The 15,589-nt window shown below is 41.0% G+C and overlaps 1 protein-coding gene across 1 annotated transcript in view; it reads left to right on the forward strand.

Moving 5' to 3' along the window:
• The first annotated feature begins 10,539 nt into the window (after positions 1 to 10,539).
• The window catches only part of PDZD8 (PDZ domain containing 8), a 58,489-nt gene continuing 53,439 nt past the window's right edge, over positions 10,540 to 15,589 (forward strand). Inside the window, 1 exon segment of the mRNA XM_031062582.1 lies at positions 10,540 to 10,593. Coding sequence (XP_030918442.1) covers positions 10,540 to 10,593 — 54 coding nt within the window.

The following is a 15,589-nucleotide window of genomic DNA, read 5'->3' on the forward strand; positions in this document are numbered from 1 at the left end:
GAAACATACTGACCAGCCCAGTGGGAGCCAGACACAGATTATTTTTTACCAAATGTGCACTAGGAAATGCTCAACTCTCTCTCAGAGACAATAGGCTTTTCTTTAGTGAAGTGCTGATGCTGTGACTCCAGAAAGGAAATCCTCACTAAAACACTGTTCCTTACTTGACCAGACTTGCAATTTAAGATGTTAAATTTGCACCTTCTCTGGCAGCCCAGTGCCTCTTACTCAGTTCACATCTGAGGCCATTGCTGTGGTTCAGTTCAGGGTTGGGGGAGATAATCAAGTCACTGTTGGCTGGAGAGTTGCTGTGTGTTCCTCGAGGCTGGGGGTTCCACCACATGCATTCTTCTAGACTCTCACAAACACTCAGCAAAAATGTATTATCTTAAATCTTCCTCTGCTGACATTTAAATGAACACATTTTTCCTCAAATATGAGACAGGCCAAGAACATCTGGCTCCACTGATGCTCAGTCAGTAACTCATTACACTGCAAGAGCTCATTCCTTTTTGAGCCCTGGGCTTTGGTAATGCTCTTGCCTGGTTTATGGCTCTGGTGTACTTGATTTGTGCTTGAGCCAGGGTTTTATATTCAGGCACTTGAGCAACAAGTTTTGCACAGAGATCCCAAACCTTTAATTCACAGTTGTGGAAAGGGCTGCAGTAAAACCCTGCTCACTATTCATTGCTTACATTTAGAATACGGATGCTGCAAGGAATGACAGTTGGGTCTAAAAACACTTGTACTGAAACTAAAAAGCAGAGGCACATAAGCCAGCCTTTCAAATCCTGCTGATGTTTGAGATAGCAGCCTGATAAAACATCCTGCTGGTCTGTTCAGGGTGGTTGTTTAAGGACATCATGATGATGACTGACATTTCTGCCATGTCACTTTTTGTTTTGCTCTTTTCAGGATGACTCTTCTTTCTCTCCTGCTTCCATTGCTTGTAATGTTTGTTTACCAAAGCTTAAAAGATGCTAAGGCTCCAAACAGGACCCAGATGGCAGCAAGCTCCTATTATTCACATACAACTATTTATAATCATCTTGTACTTACAATTATTCATAGTAACTTCAAATTCTGATCCTTCAAGAAAATTTTGGGATGATTTTCCAAACCAAATCCAAGGAATTCACTAATACTTCAGCAGTATAATTAGCACCTCTGCTTAACCTTCTGAACAGAACAATCCATCATTATTCAGGTTTGATTCCTGCTAAGGAAAGAGAAGGGGAAAGTAAGCAATGCCTGAATCCATAGAGATCTGAGCTTCTCCCCTGTCGTGGGATGTGAAACATCCTCTAAGCTAGGAGAGAGTGAACAGATTACCAGATATCAGAATCACATCCAAGAAAAATATCAGGCTGCAAGGCAGGAGTTAAAAATGGAAAGCTTGATGTCATTGGTGCCAGGTGTGTGACAGAGCAGAGTGGTGGTAAAAAAGCAAGAAGTGAGTAGGTGACAGCATTGGTCTCCAGCAGAGTCTTTATGAGGCAGTGTAAGTCTAGCAGGAGTTAACAGAGTGTAATAGGATTAAACTTGGCTGAGTTCAGAGCAAACAGTAAGATTTGCTTTCTCAGAAGTTTGAGATGTGGTAGTTTGGCACTTCAGTAAGAAATGAAACCTTAAAAGGGGTGGTTGGAGTATATTTTGTCACTCTTATTATTAATATTTCCAAAAATCCCTGGCAGGCATAAGGTCCTTAGGTGACACACGTGCAGAGGAGGGAATATGAGTGGAGGGTGGCTGCAGGCTGAAAGCAAAACCAGCTGTGGACTGCCCATGCAGTGCTGCCCTGTCTTGGAGCATGGTGTGGGTCTGCTGGGGTGCCCTGGTCTCTCTCCAAGACCTGAGATCACCAGCACTACCACAGTGAGGGGCTCATGACAGCTACCTGCTGCTGGGGATAGTGAGCATAAAGATTTAATCCTTTCTGTGTGTGGAAGAGGCAGCAGCTCCATTTGCACAGACAGCAACTGCTGGCTGTGTCTCCATTTTATTTTTTCTGTTCTTGTAGCAAGAAATAAAGGTGGAGTTCCTTGAGCTTCCTGGAAAATAAGTTTTGTTGGAGGAAAACAGAGTTTTATTTCTTAACAGAATTTTGTTTCCTAACTACTTCCCTCACCTCATCCCACACTCTCCTGCCTCCCCAAGATGAAGAAAGTTAAGGCATTATCCAGGTCCATTAACAAGGCCTGTTCTGGTTTTTTTTTCCCTACAGGATTTCTTCATCCCTGAACTGGAATGGTCTCTCACTTTACACTGTGGAAACGCAAACAATGTATGAGGAAACACCTCGTGGAGCAGATACTGCACTGACCCTAAGGCTGTCCTGCATCCCTTGGAAAGGGACCAGCCCAGCTTCCAGTGAAGACATAAGAGAAATACAGAGAAAGATACCAAAATCTTTGTTAAATTATGCTCAAAAATATTGTGCATCTGTCCAGAGAAGTCTGAGTATTGAGACAGCCAGATTGTGGATTATCTATAGGTGAAGTACCACAACTGCATGGTGAGAAATGTACTCATGGTCTTCAAAATTTGTTAAGAAATGAGGGTTGTGCTCCCTGGTGAAGGCAGCAGTTTCATCATCAGCCAGAGACCAAAAAAAAGCCATCAATGCTGCAGATTTTTATGAGCGAGTTCAGGCCTCTTTGTGCTGATTCTACCTCAATGGGGGCTCACTCTGGGGGCAAAAAAAGGAAGAAACTGAAAATCTTCTCCATTGTAATGATTGCTTGAGTACACAACTACACAACTGCAAAGCTCTTAACATCACTAAGGAGAACTGACAAGATCTAATGGCATATTATTGCCTGCAAAGGAAGGCTCTGCACTTAGCTTTTCCAGGATTCCTCTGCTGCTGGATTTAGTATCACGTTACAGGAAGCCTGACTAGACAAACCTTGGCAAGATCTAATGGCCTCATACTCTTTGCTGTTCTGTTTTACACACTGCTCTGCAGATGCTGATGTGTTTTGGAGAAAGCATAGGCTGGCTCTGCCTCTTTTGCTATTCGAAAAGAACAAAGTTTCAGAGCCCCATCTCCCAGAAGACCTATGAGGATGAAGCTTTGGACCATATTTTGTCTCTTCAAGCCAAGAGTATCTTCAGGAGGAAGTGTTCAAAGGATAATATATTTTTATTGTGCTGGTCAGGCTTTTAATGCCACAGGAAATCTGAGGGGTGCAGCTATGAGTATCCATGTGGTTAACTCCTAAGGCATTTAATTAAATGAAATATTATTTCACACTTAGTGAAAAAAAAAACCCAACCAAATTAACAAACAAACTAAAAAAAATTAAAAATAAAATCACAAACCCCTAGTATCTGTAATATAGGACAGAAGACTCCTTCCTTTCTTTCCTAAATGAAAATCTACTTCATTTTACTATGACCATTCTCTATTTGCTTTTCCTTCCACACAGCTGTGCTAGTCTACAGCTCCTATTTAGCAATAGCCTGTTTGAGTCTATATGTTCAGCAAAAGCTTGCAAGTTACTCCTTGGCATCTCAATTGCATTTCCAAATAACTTGTTTTTCATGTTCTCCACCTGCTACTCCATCATAGAACACAGGAACACACACACTGTTTGCCAGACCATGCAGGACCTGGTTTCCTTGGATGAACTCGATAAAGAAAGATGTGTAGTTAAAGCAGAATGGACCAAGGCAAACTCAGAAAAGGCACTGAAAGTTTTATCCCTAGGTGAAAATAAGAAAAAAGAAATGCATGTGATTTATTGAGTATGAACTCTTCAGATTAAGAGGATCAGACATTGCAAATTCTCATCATCCATCATGAATTCTGGATTAGAGAAGCACTGAGTACAGCAGGGGTGCTGCTCAAACTTTGAGCAGCTGGCTCCTGTGTAAGCAATGGGCTGTGGAAAGGAGGTGTGTTTGCATCAAGACATGCACACTTCAGAAAAGCTGTGAGCCAGAACTCTTCACAGCCACCAAGAATCATTCTTGTCCTGTTTACCCAAACCCAGCTCTCCTAAATGCTTCTGCATTAGGAAAGGACACTTTGTGCTGTTGGTAGATGGCAAAATGAGGAAGTGTGAAAGTTGAGTCACCAAACCACAGAGAGAGAAAACATAGTGAGAGCAACCATAGCACCCTCACTGCCCCTTGTTCTCCCCATTGCACCTAAAGCAGCTTCCTGCAGCCCTGGCCTCCAACAAAAGCTAAATTAGCTCACTAGTGTAGAGAATGGTGAGGGATATTTATTCCAGCTGCCCCAGATGTGTTTACATGTGCAACTTATCAGACCAGCCTGTAATTTTAGTAAGCACATTTATCCTGATCTCACACATGTGACTTCAGGGCTTGAAGACCTAAGCTTCAGGTGACTAAATTCCTTCTGAAGATAATGAAGCAACTTGGCTGGTGTCTGTGGTGAGAATTCAGCCTGGAATCCTGGCATTGCTGTCTCACAGGGCTGTTCTCTCCAGGTCTGGTATCCAAATAATTAAAATACTCTCCTTAAATGTTGGGATGCGGCAGATTCAAAGCAAAATCACCTTGACAGCTGAGCCCAGGCACAGAATAACACAGAAACAAAATATTGAGCCAGAATTGTGAGCAAGGAGGGAAGATGAATTGCTGATGAATTTTGCTGATGAATTGTAACTAAGCCTATTTCTGTAGGTAACACTTGTGTCAAAAAAAAAAAACAAAACCCAAAACAACAAAATTAAATACAAAATGCAAAACAATTACAGATTGTTACTGTTAACTCTACTAAATGTAAAAAGTGTGGAAAGCAAAAGAGAAAAATCAATGGTGTTGGAAGGACAGAAATAACTTGCTTCTAAATCTTCATTGTATCTCTGTGACCTCCTCTTCACCTAAATTTGAACCTGTGCTGGCTCTAAATGTCACCTATCTTGTGTCAAATGAAAAATTTCCCCCAGTAAATGCACATGAGGAGAAGACATGAAAAAGAAAGTTACTGTGGGAAGAGTCATGCTGATGAGGGTAACTGTAGGAATCAAGTAACAACTTGGCCTTGTGGAAAAGCAATATTTTTATTGTTCTGAGAGGGTTTCACAAATAACTTGGCACACACTTTGAAGATGTCCTTGATGGTGCCCTTCTGACAGCAAGTGAGCTCACGTTACAGCATCAGATATGCTGAGCAACTGGTGTGGAGGAAGCACTGATGCCACAAATCTCCTGTGTAAAATCAAACACAGACAATTACCTCGCTTATGAGCCATGGTGGTGTAACAGGCTTCAGCCAGCAGCCTGTCCAGCTGCTCCTTGGCACAGATCCTGAACAGACCTTGCAGTTGGTCCTAAATCTTCAGCTACTTCCCAGCCAGGAGCTGTACTGACTGCACGAAGCATCTGCAGAGCTGCTGATGGCTGCCCTTTTCCTAGAGATATGGGCAGCTCTGCCAAATTGCCATCCACAAAGCCTCTCCCAGGCTTTCCCAGCAAAACAGCTTGAGTGGAGGGGGGATATGGTCCTGAAGAGGGAGAACTTCCCAGATAATTGCCATTAGGAACAGAACTGAATTAGCTGAGGAAATCTGTGCTCCTGTTCTAATAGAAGAGAGAGGAACACTCAAATAAACCAGCTCTGCCCAGGCCAGGCAATTCTGTTGCACAAATGCGCATCTGTGAATCCTTGTTAAAGACCTCTGGTTGACCCTTGAAGAGATTTAGAATGGGACAGAATTCAATCCTTTTACCTACCCTTCTGCACACCCTGTTCTTCACAAGGCCTGCTGTTAAACCCCCACCCATTTTTTTTTCCTGCCATCCTTCTCAACACACAATTTTTACATGTTTACCTGTGATTCCCTTCCCCTGCCTCTGACATCCTTTGTGCCCAAGCTGCTCCAGAGATGGACCAGAGCCCTGTGTACAAAATAGAGGGGATAACAGATGAGTACACTCTGATGCTCCCTGGTTTGTGCTCCCTCCAAAGCAGATCATTTCTGCATGGTACACACAGTATTGCCAGACTATGCTTTAACCATTTAAGCTGATGAAGCAAAGATTAGCCTCTCAGAAGTCTATTAACAAACTTAGGAGGGTTGTTTTTTTACCCAGTATTATATTATTTATATATAATTAATGAACTCTAAGGCTTGCAGTACATGCCTCTATCCCTCCTGTATCCCTGCTGTGTACAGCAGTGTATAAATTATTGCTGTTATTGGTCCTTGCTGGTCGTCTCTTAAGAAGCTACAGTGGAAAGGAAGATCTTTCTGTTCCTTTCAGAAATGAAGCCCCAGTATCACTCAGCCTTTTTCTACCTGTTTTACCTGCCTGAAATCTACATTCCCCTCTCGAACTGTAGGGTTGAGCAATCAGGGGAAAACAGTAGGATTACTCTGGGATAACAAAGAAAAATGCTGGGTACAAGGAGGTCTGGAAATCCATGCTTGCCTTAACTCAGTCTTTATGCTGGAATCAGTAGGGGGTGAATCTTTGGGGACACTGGTCCAAAGGAGCAAGAAAATGCAAGAAAAACTCACACACCGCTTCATTTCTCGGAAAAATATTAGCATTGTTCCTGCTCCTCCTCCAGACAAAACCATTTGGGATCCCTGAGATAAACTCAACTGTTTCTGTTGTTCTTCTTCTCTTAATCAAGCTCTGTTCCCACAGCAGCTCCCCCACTGCAGCACCTGACACAGCTCACAGGGCTTTGAGGAGCTTCCCAGCTTCTTCTTCTTCCTCCTCTTCCTCCTCCTCCTCCTCCTCCTCCTCCTCACCACCCTACCTTCTAACTCTGCTTGCCCCAGCCCCACTCCCAGGCATGATGAGCCTCCCCAAACTCTTGTTGTCTACCATTCTGGTGGACTGTCTGCCATAACCTGCTCAAATTTTCCTTTTTAAATTATTTTCTATTCCCACAGCACTTCTGACTCCTCTCAGAAGAGAGAAAGCTCTGACAGGTTGATTTCTCAGACCAGCTGCCTGTTGATAAACAATGATGCAATATTTAGTGGAAATTAACTGATTGCAGGGGAAAGCAAGCCTGTGGTGATCTGCAGAAAAACAAGGCAGGGATCATCCTTTCAAACCTCAGCAAAGGAGTTTTGTTGGCTGATTAGCTCACAGCAACATCTGCAGTGGAAGCAGTTAATAGCTGTATTTAAAAAAAAATGAATATAAGACTAAGAGCATTTAAAAATATCTGTTCTTGATGTTGCTACGGAGACCTTTATTGAAGCTACTGTATGTGATGTGCATTGATTATATTCTTCATAGATAACATTTCTCTCTCAGAGTACTAGAAACTGACAGTACTCCCACTTGTAGGAGGTGGTGGGAGTACACAGGCTGTGGAACCAAACAGCATTTGAGAGGAGTTTTACTCAGTTTTTCAACCCTTAAAAATCTGGAGATGCACAGTTTCAGCACACCATTAACAGTTCCTTGCCTTTGCACATATCTCTTGTTTAATACATTTTGCCTTTTTCAAAGCAGAAGGGCTTAGGATCAGTGCTTAGGATCATTGTAATTGGGGTGATAAATGCAGCAATCCTATTACAAAAATAAGGGTTATCATTCACACGGCTGGCAGTGCATGCATTTAGAGCTCCCTCAGTAAAATCTGAGTAGTTTCAACACATGGCATTCAAATAAAAACTGCATTGACTGCTTTAAAGATTTTATTTGTCTTTAAGCTGAGCTGATCAGGTCACAGTACCAAAGGCAGAAAATGCATTGCTGGTATTCATGTAGTTACCTGGGCTGCTCTTTTCAAAAGATTTGAGAAAATGTTGCTGATCAAAAGCAGTTAAGTCAAAATCTTGGCCAAAAAACTCCAAGTTTTTATTACCATATTCTAAGCTTTACTGGTTCCAATGAAAATAACATTATTTGGAAATACAGCACTCACAGAACTTCAGTTTCACTTTTTAGATGACAGTTTTCATCTTCCTAGGTTTTTTTTTTTTTTTAAATTTTAATGTTGATTTGGATTAAATAACCTTGCGGGGATGACAAATTTTAGCAGAAATTATTCAGGAACCCAAGCTTCTTTAAGGCTTATTTCAGAGAAGTTTTAAATTTCATTTTGAAAATATTTGCTTCAGTTTTTCCATTTGTTAGATGTGGAGCTCAATAAGTAAATTCAAATAGAAGTCTATAGGCTGCATTTCAGGCAGCTGTGGTTTTAGAGACATGCTTCTTAAATTAGTGAAATAACTGAAAAGTTGTAGGCTGGTAGTGGGAGGAAATGCCAATCTGCTGTGATGCTGAGAACAACAAACAGGTTCCTCACTTGTTTTAGCCTGCAGACTGGAATTTCACCTTCTCACTCAATTCAGCATCCTCAGCACCACTAGTGCCCAGGAAAAGAGAGTGGAAATCGAACAGATCCAAAACTGTACAAACACTCATGAGCTTTGCCTTCTGGCCTAATGATGCTACAGGAGTACAGTTTGTCCAAAAAAAAGGCGAAATTGTTCTTCAGTTAAGAGGGATTTGGAATTTTTACCTTGTCATATGTTTGGAAGTGAACATGAAGATTCTTGTTTTAAATTGCATTTCTGCCAGAGATTTCAACCTATTTACTGATAATCCAAATTTTAGAGCAACCTCCCCAACCTGCTGATATTCCTTACTCTTTTCCTTACTTACTGTTGTTACTTCCTTTGTGTAGGCAGCTCACTCAGCCCATTCCTCTGCAATGTCTTATGCACAAAAGGAAAAGTGTTAAAAAAAGTGTTAAAAACATATGGCCTAGACTCTGTGTCAAAGGATAAGGCCAGATCTCACTGTTAGTACAGAGATAATACAGTTTTCCAACTTGCAAAATGTTTGTGGCTTTACAAATTGCTTCAGTTTTCTAAAATGTATCACTTCCTGAGTGTGAAACGTGAGGCTGTGTTTCTGGGTGAATTTCAACTTGGCCAATGTTTGTCTTGCTCTGAACGGTAGCAGCACAGGCAGAGTAGTATGAAACCAGACTATTAAATAAAATCTAAAGGGAGAATGGCAGGAATTGTAATGTTATGCTTTCTCAGCTGAAATGTGTTATTAATGGTATTTACAGAGATTTCAAAAGTATAGCTATTTGTCTTACATAGTTAAAGTAACTCATGTTATTACAAATATGTAGCCCAAATTGATACTTATATGTAATAAAATACAAACATATGTACATATATTAGAATTATAGTTCAGATATGGTTGTAATAATCATAATTTGTCATTAAACATGGCCTTTGGGACATCTTTTGAGAAAATCTCCTTGAGTTTGTGCAGAAATACATTGTGAAGAGAATGAAACTATGTGTGTATAGACTAGCCTTGGAAACCCACATGCATATTTTCTTTCTCTGAATACAGAAGCATCAATACAGGCAGGGGAAAACTGTTGTAAAATCCTGTTAGTAGGATGAAATAGAAGTAAGAATATGCAAATAAACGTTTCCATTTACCTTTCCTGAGCTTCTTACCAGTATAAAAGGTATTCCCCCCCCAGATTTATTTACATCAAAATGCCTGATCTACTTTTGAGTGCCTGGAACAAGTTATATTCATTTTAGTTTAAACTGCTGGCTTGAGGGGAGGAAGGGAGACAAAAGGATCTCTTCACTGGTTCAGCTCCTCACACACATTTACAGATGCTGAGATGGACAGCTTTAGGTACAGCCTTGTGAAGGTGCCTCAGAAGTCCCAGGATGAGACCTCATATGAAACTTAGCAGAGATGCTAAGGTGAAGAATGGAGAAATCCTAGAATCTTCCTTTTCTGAGAAAACTTCAATATGAGCGAAAATTTCTGAGATACTCCCTCCAGCTTGAAGAGCTGGAGCAGATTCTCCCAAATCTCCTGTTCCCCTACTTCTTTTCTCTTTCCAGCTGAGCCAGCATCAGGATTCATGGGGGCTGTGAGCAGCTACAGGAATCCAGGACCTGCCACAGCTTGTCACCAATCCCAGGGCTGGAGCTGCTGGAATTGGATTAACAAGCCTTTGCACAATTAATCACTCTCCCCAGGACATGAACTCAGGCTGGGATTGTGGCAGTGCCAGGTGGTTCTTTCCCACTGCCCCCAGGGCAGCCCTTTGCCCTCCCTGCTGCAGGACACAGAGGCTGATAAAGGGTCTGATACAGAGGCTGACAAAGGGATAAAGGGTCAGATACAGTGGCTGATAAAGGGTCAGACACAGAGGCTGATGGAGAGATGGAAAAAAGTGCTGATGAAAAAGTGCTGATGAAGGAATAAAGGGTCAGATACAGAGGCTGACAAAGGGTCAGATACAGAGGCTGATGAAGGGATAAAGGGTCAGATATGGAGGCTGATGAAGGTCGAACATCCAGGCTGATGAAGGGTCGGACATACAGACTGATGAAGAGTCCCTCTCTGAGCCACAGGACTGCAGCCCAGCCACGTGTGCAGCTCTGACCTTTCCACAGGGGTGATCATCTCCAGCAGCGGGGAGAGAAGGAGGGAGGGAAGGAGGGAGGGAAGGAGCTCCTTGCCATGGCCTCATTTGGCTGAGCTTATCTGGAGGCTAACAAGACACAGCAGATGCTCTGTGACCAGCGGCTGCCAGACATGACCAGCTACCTGTGGACTGATGCAGGGAATTACACTTTTAATGAAGGGCAAGTGAGGCACAAAGCCTCCCAGGGACCCTCATCTCAAACCCCACATTCATCCCTGAAGTGTGTATTAACCCTTTAGCCAGTGAATCCCTATGCAAACCAAAATTGCTTTTTAATGCAGTTTCCTGAAGCCTCTCCATCAGCCAGAGGGTGCTTTGGACTAATCCAGGAATTGAGCAAAGCATTAAAAAAAAAAAAAAAAAAAGTGAGGTTATGGAACATCAAAAACATATTGACCATAGTGTAATTATACTTGAAATGGATTAGGGGAAGTAGCTAAAACAATCTCCACTCTGAATAAGATAATTTGGGAGCTTGCAAGAGGGCCTTGGGGAGGATGCCTGCAATTCTGAGTAGGGATGTGAATGTGCTTCAGAGCATGTAAGGCAAAGGTACCAGAGTGAACACTAAATGACAAATGTGATAATCACTGTCCCAAACATATCACTTTGCAGAGCTTAAGCAAGCTGGCATTTACATGAATACCACAAGTCAGCAAAGGAAATGCAGGAAAAAGCGAAATACGTGTGACAAGTCTCACCCGCATCTGTGAATTAAGTAACAGTTTCTGGACTTAAGATGTAACAGCAGACAGGGAATAAAGGAAATCTTCCATTTGCCTTGCATACTGGTAATACTAAAAACATGAATTTGTTATATTTACAATTAAAATAGCTGGTTTAACTTTTTTTTTAATCTTGGAAAAGTTATCTGAGAGCTACAGTTCCTAAGTGGAGTATCTTCCTTCATGATATAATAAAAACCAGAGTCTGTGTAAGATCGTAACAGAATCCCTAATTAAGAACCATGTACTTTAAGCTTGAGTATGATGAGCCTCTTGAAGTAAGCATCTAAAGCATCTTTACATCCAAAATGTTAAGCTCTTGGTTAAACAAGCAGAACATACTTTAAAAGATAATTGAAGATGAGCTTCAGTGAAAATACTGGGTTTGTATTTGGGCCAAACTAAATTTTGTATGCAAACCCTCGCTGTCTTTTTTTGTTTTAACATGTTCTGATCCAAAGTGGTTGGGCTCTAAGCCACTGTTACCAAACAACTCAAGTGTTGTACTTGTTTCAGGTAAGATTGATAAATGACAGCATCCCTGTTGTGAGACAGATTATACCAGACCTGCAAATGTGCACCCAGAGTTAAAAACCTCTTCTTTTTCAGAAGTCTCAATTTGGGGCTTTCTCATCTTTACTCAGCCAATGGAGTTCTTTTGGTTTTTTCCTCCTGCTGCAGGCAATATTCACAATTTCAAAGTAATTTCTGTAGTTTCTCATTATCTCTGAAAACTGAGGTTTGGGTATCTCAGGTAGGACCCACCAAAAAGCAATATGTAATAACATGCACTCTCATCTTGGAAAAAAACAAGTCTTACAGTGAGACATTTCTAGGATAGGAATAAAACCTTCCAAAATTCTCAGCTGCTATCTTTAAAAATAACTAGAAATTGGGGGATGCATGTGTCATATTTTTTAGTAGGATAAATGGATGCATTAATGCAAGAGGGCCAATCATTTTTTTCCATCTGACTAAATGCTGGTGGTTCTCTGAGGCACTAACACAGCCTAAATATGATTGAGTCACCCAAACTGGATTTTTTTCCCATAAAATTCTGAGTGGGGGAATTTAGATTATAATAGTGAAATGTACTTGAGAGATTTGGAAATTAATATGGGGCCCCAAGCAATGGATTCTCCTCTGGACAATGAATGGGCTCTGAGGGGGCATGAGACAAATTTGAACTAATTTCTCCAGGGACCAGCTAGAAACAGGGTGAGCTCTTTCTGCCAGCTCTGGGAGCAGACCCACAGTGCAACCTGCCCCTTCAAAGGCAAAATTAAAACAAAAGTAGGAATTTAGAAGGCATCAAAGGAAATCTCACCTGAAGCCCCAGTGTTTTTTAAGAGTTTATACCAATAAAATGCAGAATTGCCTGATATTAAGGTAACACTTTTCTTGGCAGAGTTTAGAACCAGAACTGGAAGCAGTACCAATCGCTGTGTTTCCTTTTTTGGGGGGTTTTAACATATCTTTAGCATTGGAGCAGACCAGCTGTTCCCTGTGCAGCATAGCCTGTCTGAATTTGTAGATGCCTGAGGACAGTCAAAGGGAAAAGACACCCGCCAGCTGTCTGTCACAGTGTAACTTCCAGCAATCTTTGTGTTTAATAGCCTTCAATGGATTGGTTTTTCCTCGTGAATTTACCTAATCACTTTCTAAATCCTGTTTCATGCAGCACCATGAGAATGATAATCTAATTTTGGTCTCTAAGAGATGTAATACAAAAACAATAGGAGGCCTAGGAAAGAATGAAATCATTTTGCCAACAGATATTACAAAAGAAGGCAACAATTCCACTCCAGTGATGAAGAAAATTACTAAAACCACTCATTACAAAACATCCTGCTTTGAAAAACAATCTATTTAGACTACTTTGCAGTTCTGAAAAAAATAAACCCCACCCATTTGTAATTGCTTTTCCAAGACTGTGATGTGGATATTTGTTTCCTTGATTCCACAACATGAACTTTAAAGTGTGCAGCTTTGCCTGGTCCTGCTGCTTGGGGTTACTGAAAATGCTCCTAAAGCTCAGTGACCCTTGGATCAGGCAGGAGTGAGACGAATTGAGACAAATATTCCCAAGGCACTACCACTCCTTGCTTAGAACAGGACAATTGCCTCAAACATATCCCTTCTGTGAATTTATGCTACTTGTTCTGTGTAATCAGTTATGGAACTCTACATATTTTGCAATCTTTGTGCACTATCGTCATTGAAATCTCCCACAAAGTGTTGAAATTAATTTTGAAGCTCTGCACTTAGTGATTTGCTGCCATCATGTACTAAATTGATTTACAAATGAAAAAAGCATTTTCCTTGTTTAAATACAGGTAAAATATCCCTTTAATAAACTATTTCCTAGTACTTTTTAAAAATACCAGTATAAATATAGGCCTTTTTATTTTGCATGTCTTGAGCCCCATTTAATAATTTCCAGCTATTCAAAGAGTAAACAATTGAGTACATTCTACACAGTTTTACAAAGCTCTGTGTAACCCGGGTAAAATTGGTGAGACTACATAAACTTTTCTATTTATCTAGACTTCCAGAAAATGCAAATAACACCTTCCAAATGGAAGCCAAAGTAAAATAAGTTCTTAAAGGCCGTTTTTTGATAGTATTAAAATGAATCTTCATTTTCTCCTCTACCTGACAAATTTAAATATCTTTTTCTTCTATTTCAATCCCATGTTATATAACATTTTTGCACAATGGTTTTGTATTCACGTTAACACATTTGCTATTTCCCTCCATTCTCCCACTTTCATTGAAAACGCTAAAAGATGCCCGATTCTTGCTTCAGAACGTGGCTTTTAAGATAACACAGCTCCTGTTGAAAATGTTCCCGGGGAAGGAGAAAAGCCATTACTGAGCTGAACATTTCAGAGGCTCTTAAGCTGCCATCAGGTGCACAGAATGTGCCAAATTCCGTATTCTGCTTGTCTAACAGAAGAAAATACTCAATTGAGACATCTGCAACATGACTTTTTTTTTATCCTCCTGCTGTTCCTCCTGACCCAAAAGCAAGGCTGCCATTGCCTTTTTGAATAGATTAGTCCTTATCTGAAAAGCCATTTAGTTGCAAATCCCAAACCTTTCCATTATTACCACGTTTGGCTGTGTTAGCCACGGTGAAGGCCCGTAACAGAGCAGCTCAAATGTTGGACTAATGACCTCTCTGGCATTTCTAAAGAAGCGCTCTGTTAAACACCCAGGCATTTCGACTTTCAGTCACAAGACTTATAAAAAATTCATACTCTGAATCTCTAGTTTCAAACCACAGCACTACATCATTAAGAGCTTTTCAATCCTCCCATCCCACACACTTTATGAAGGGGGATGGGGAAGAGAGCTTTTATCTTCTTGGTAATAAAATTTCACATTTTCTTCTCCTCTTGTTTGCATTTTTAAGCAGTTCTGGAGGTTGGGGAAAAGAACAACCAACTATGTGAGCGTGAGTTTTCTTTTATTCTATTAAAGTATAACATAATCAAAGGACTTTTAGCTAGGTATTTAGTGTAAAACTGTGTAAAAAACAGGCTTAATCATTAAAGTAACTTTTGTTTCAGTTATTGCTGCCTTTCAGAAATCATAAAACTTCTATTCCAAGACTGAAAGAAAAGACTACCCCTGACAAAGGGAAGCACCTGGAAAAACAGTGTACAGCTGTACATTCTCTAGCAGCATATACATCTTGGATCTGGCCTTTAAATGAGTTTGCTGGACTAAAACACCAGGAGTTTATTTTGGATATATGTTCATATTTTCCAGTAAAAATATGGTTATTTCCTATGACAATTCTGTAAGACGAATTTGAAGGGCTCTTCAGAGTTAACCACTCAAAATGCTCAAAATAACCCTTTCACCCTTTCTGAAGAGTCACACGTTTTCCCTGCATGCTGTAGCCCTGCCTCATGTCACGTTTCTTTTTTCTCTGCCCGCTCACTGATTTTAAAGCAGTGTTTTAATGTTCCTCCTCCCTGTAATGTCCAACGTCCCCAGTTGGATGGGCTGTCACTGGCACTGCCTCCTGCACAGCCCACATCTGTCACCTCCCTGCAAGGGTTCTGAGCAGCCTGGGCTGTGAGATCCCTCCTCTGCTCTCCTGTGTGAGCTCATCGAAGCCAGTTTGTCCTAAAAGAAACCTCTGCCCTTGGCTGTCCTACCCACAGGACAGCAGCGGTCTCACACACATCAGAGGCTGAAATATCATGCAAAGCTCTCAGCTTTCTCTTCTTCACGCTCCTTTTCTCCACAGGTTTGGTAGGGTTTTTTTACCTCATCCACTCAATGACTACTTTTAACCACAAGCAGATAGCTGAAGGGGAAGGAAACAGATTTATATCTCATCACCAATAATAGCAGAGCTGGATAAAATGTCATCTAGGCAGGGTTTGGGTTGGTTTTTTTTTTTAATGTGCTAAAAGCA

Source organism: Geospiza fortis, unplaced genomic scaffold, assembly GCF_000277835.1.
Source record: "Geospiza fortis unplaced genomic scaffold, GeoFor_1.0 scaffold719, whole genome shotgun sequence".
NCBI lineage: Eukaryota > Metazoa > Chordata > Aves > Passeriformes > Thraupidae > Geospiza > Geospiza fortis.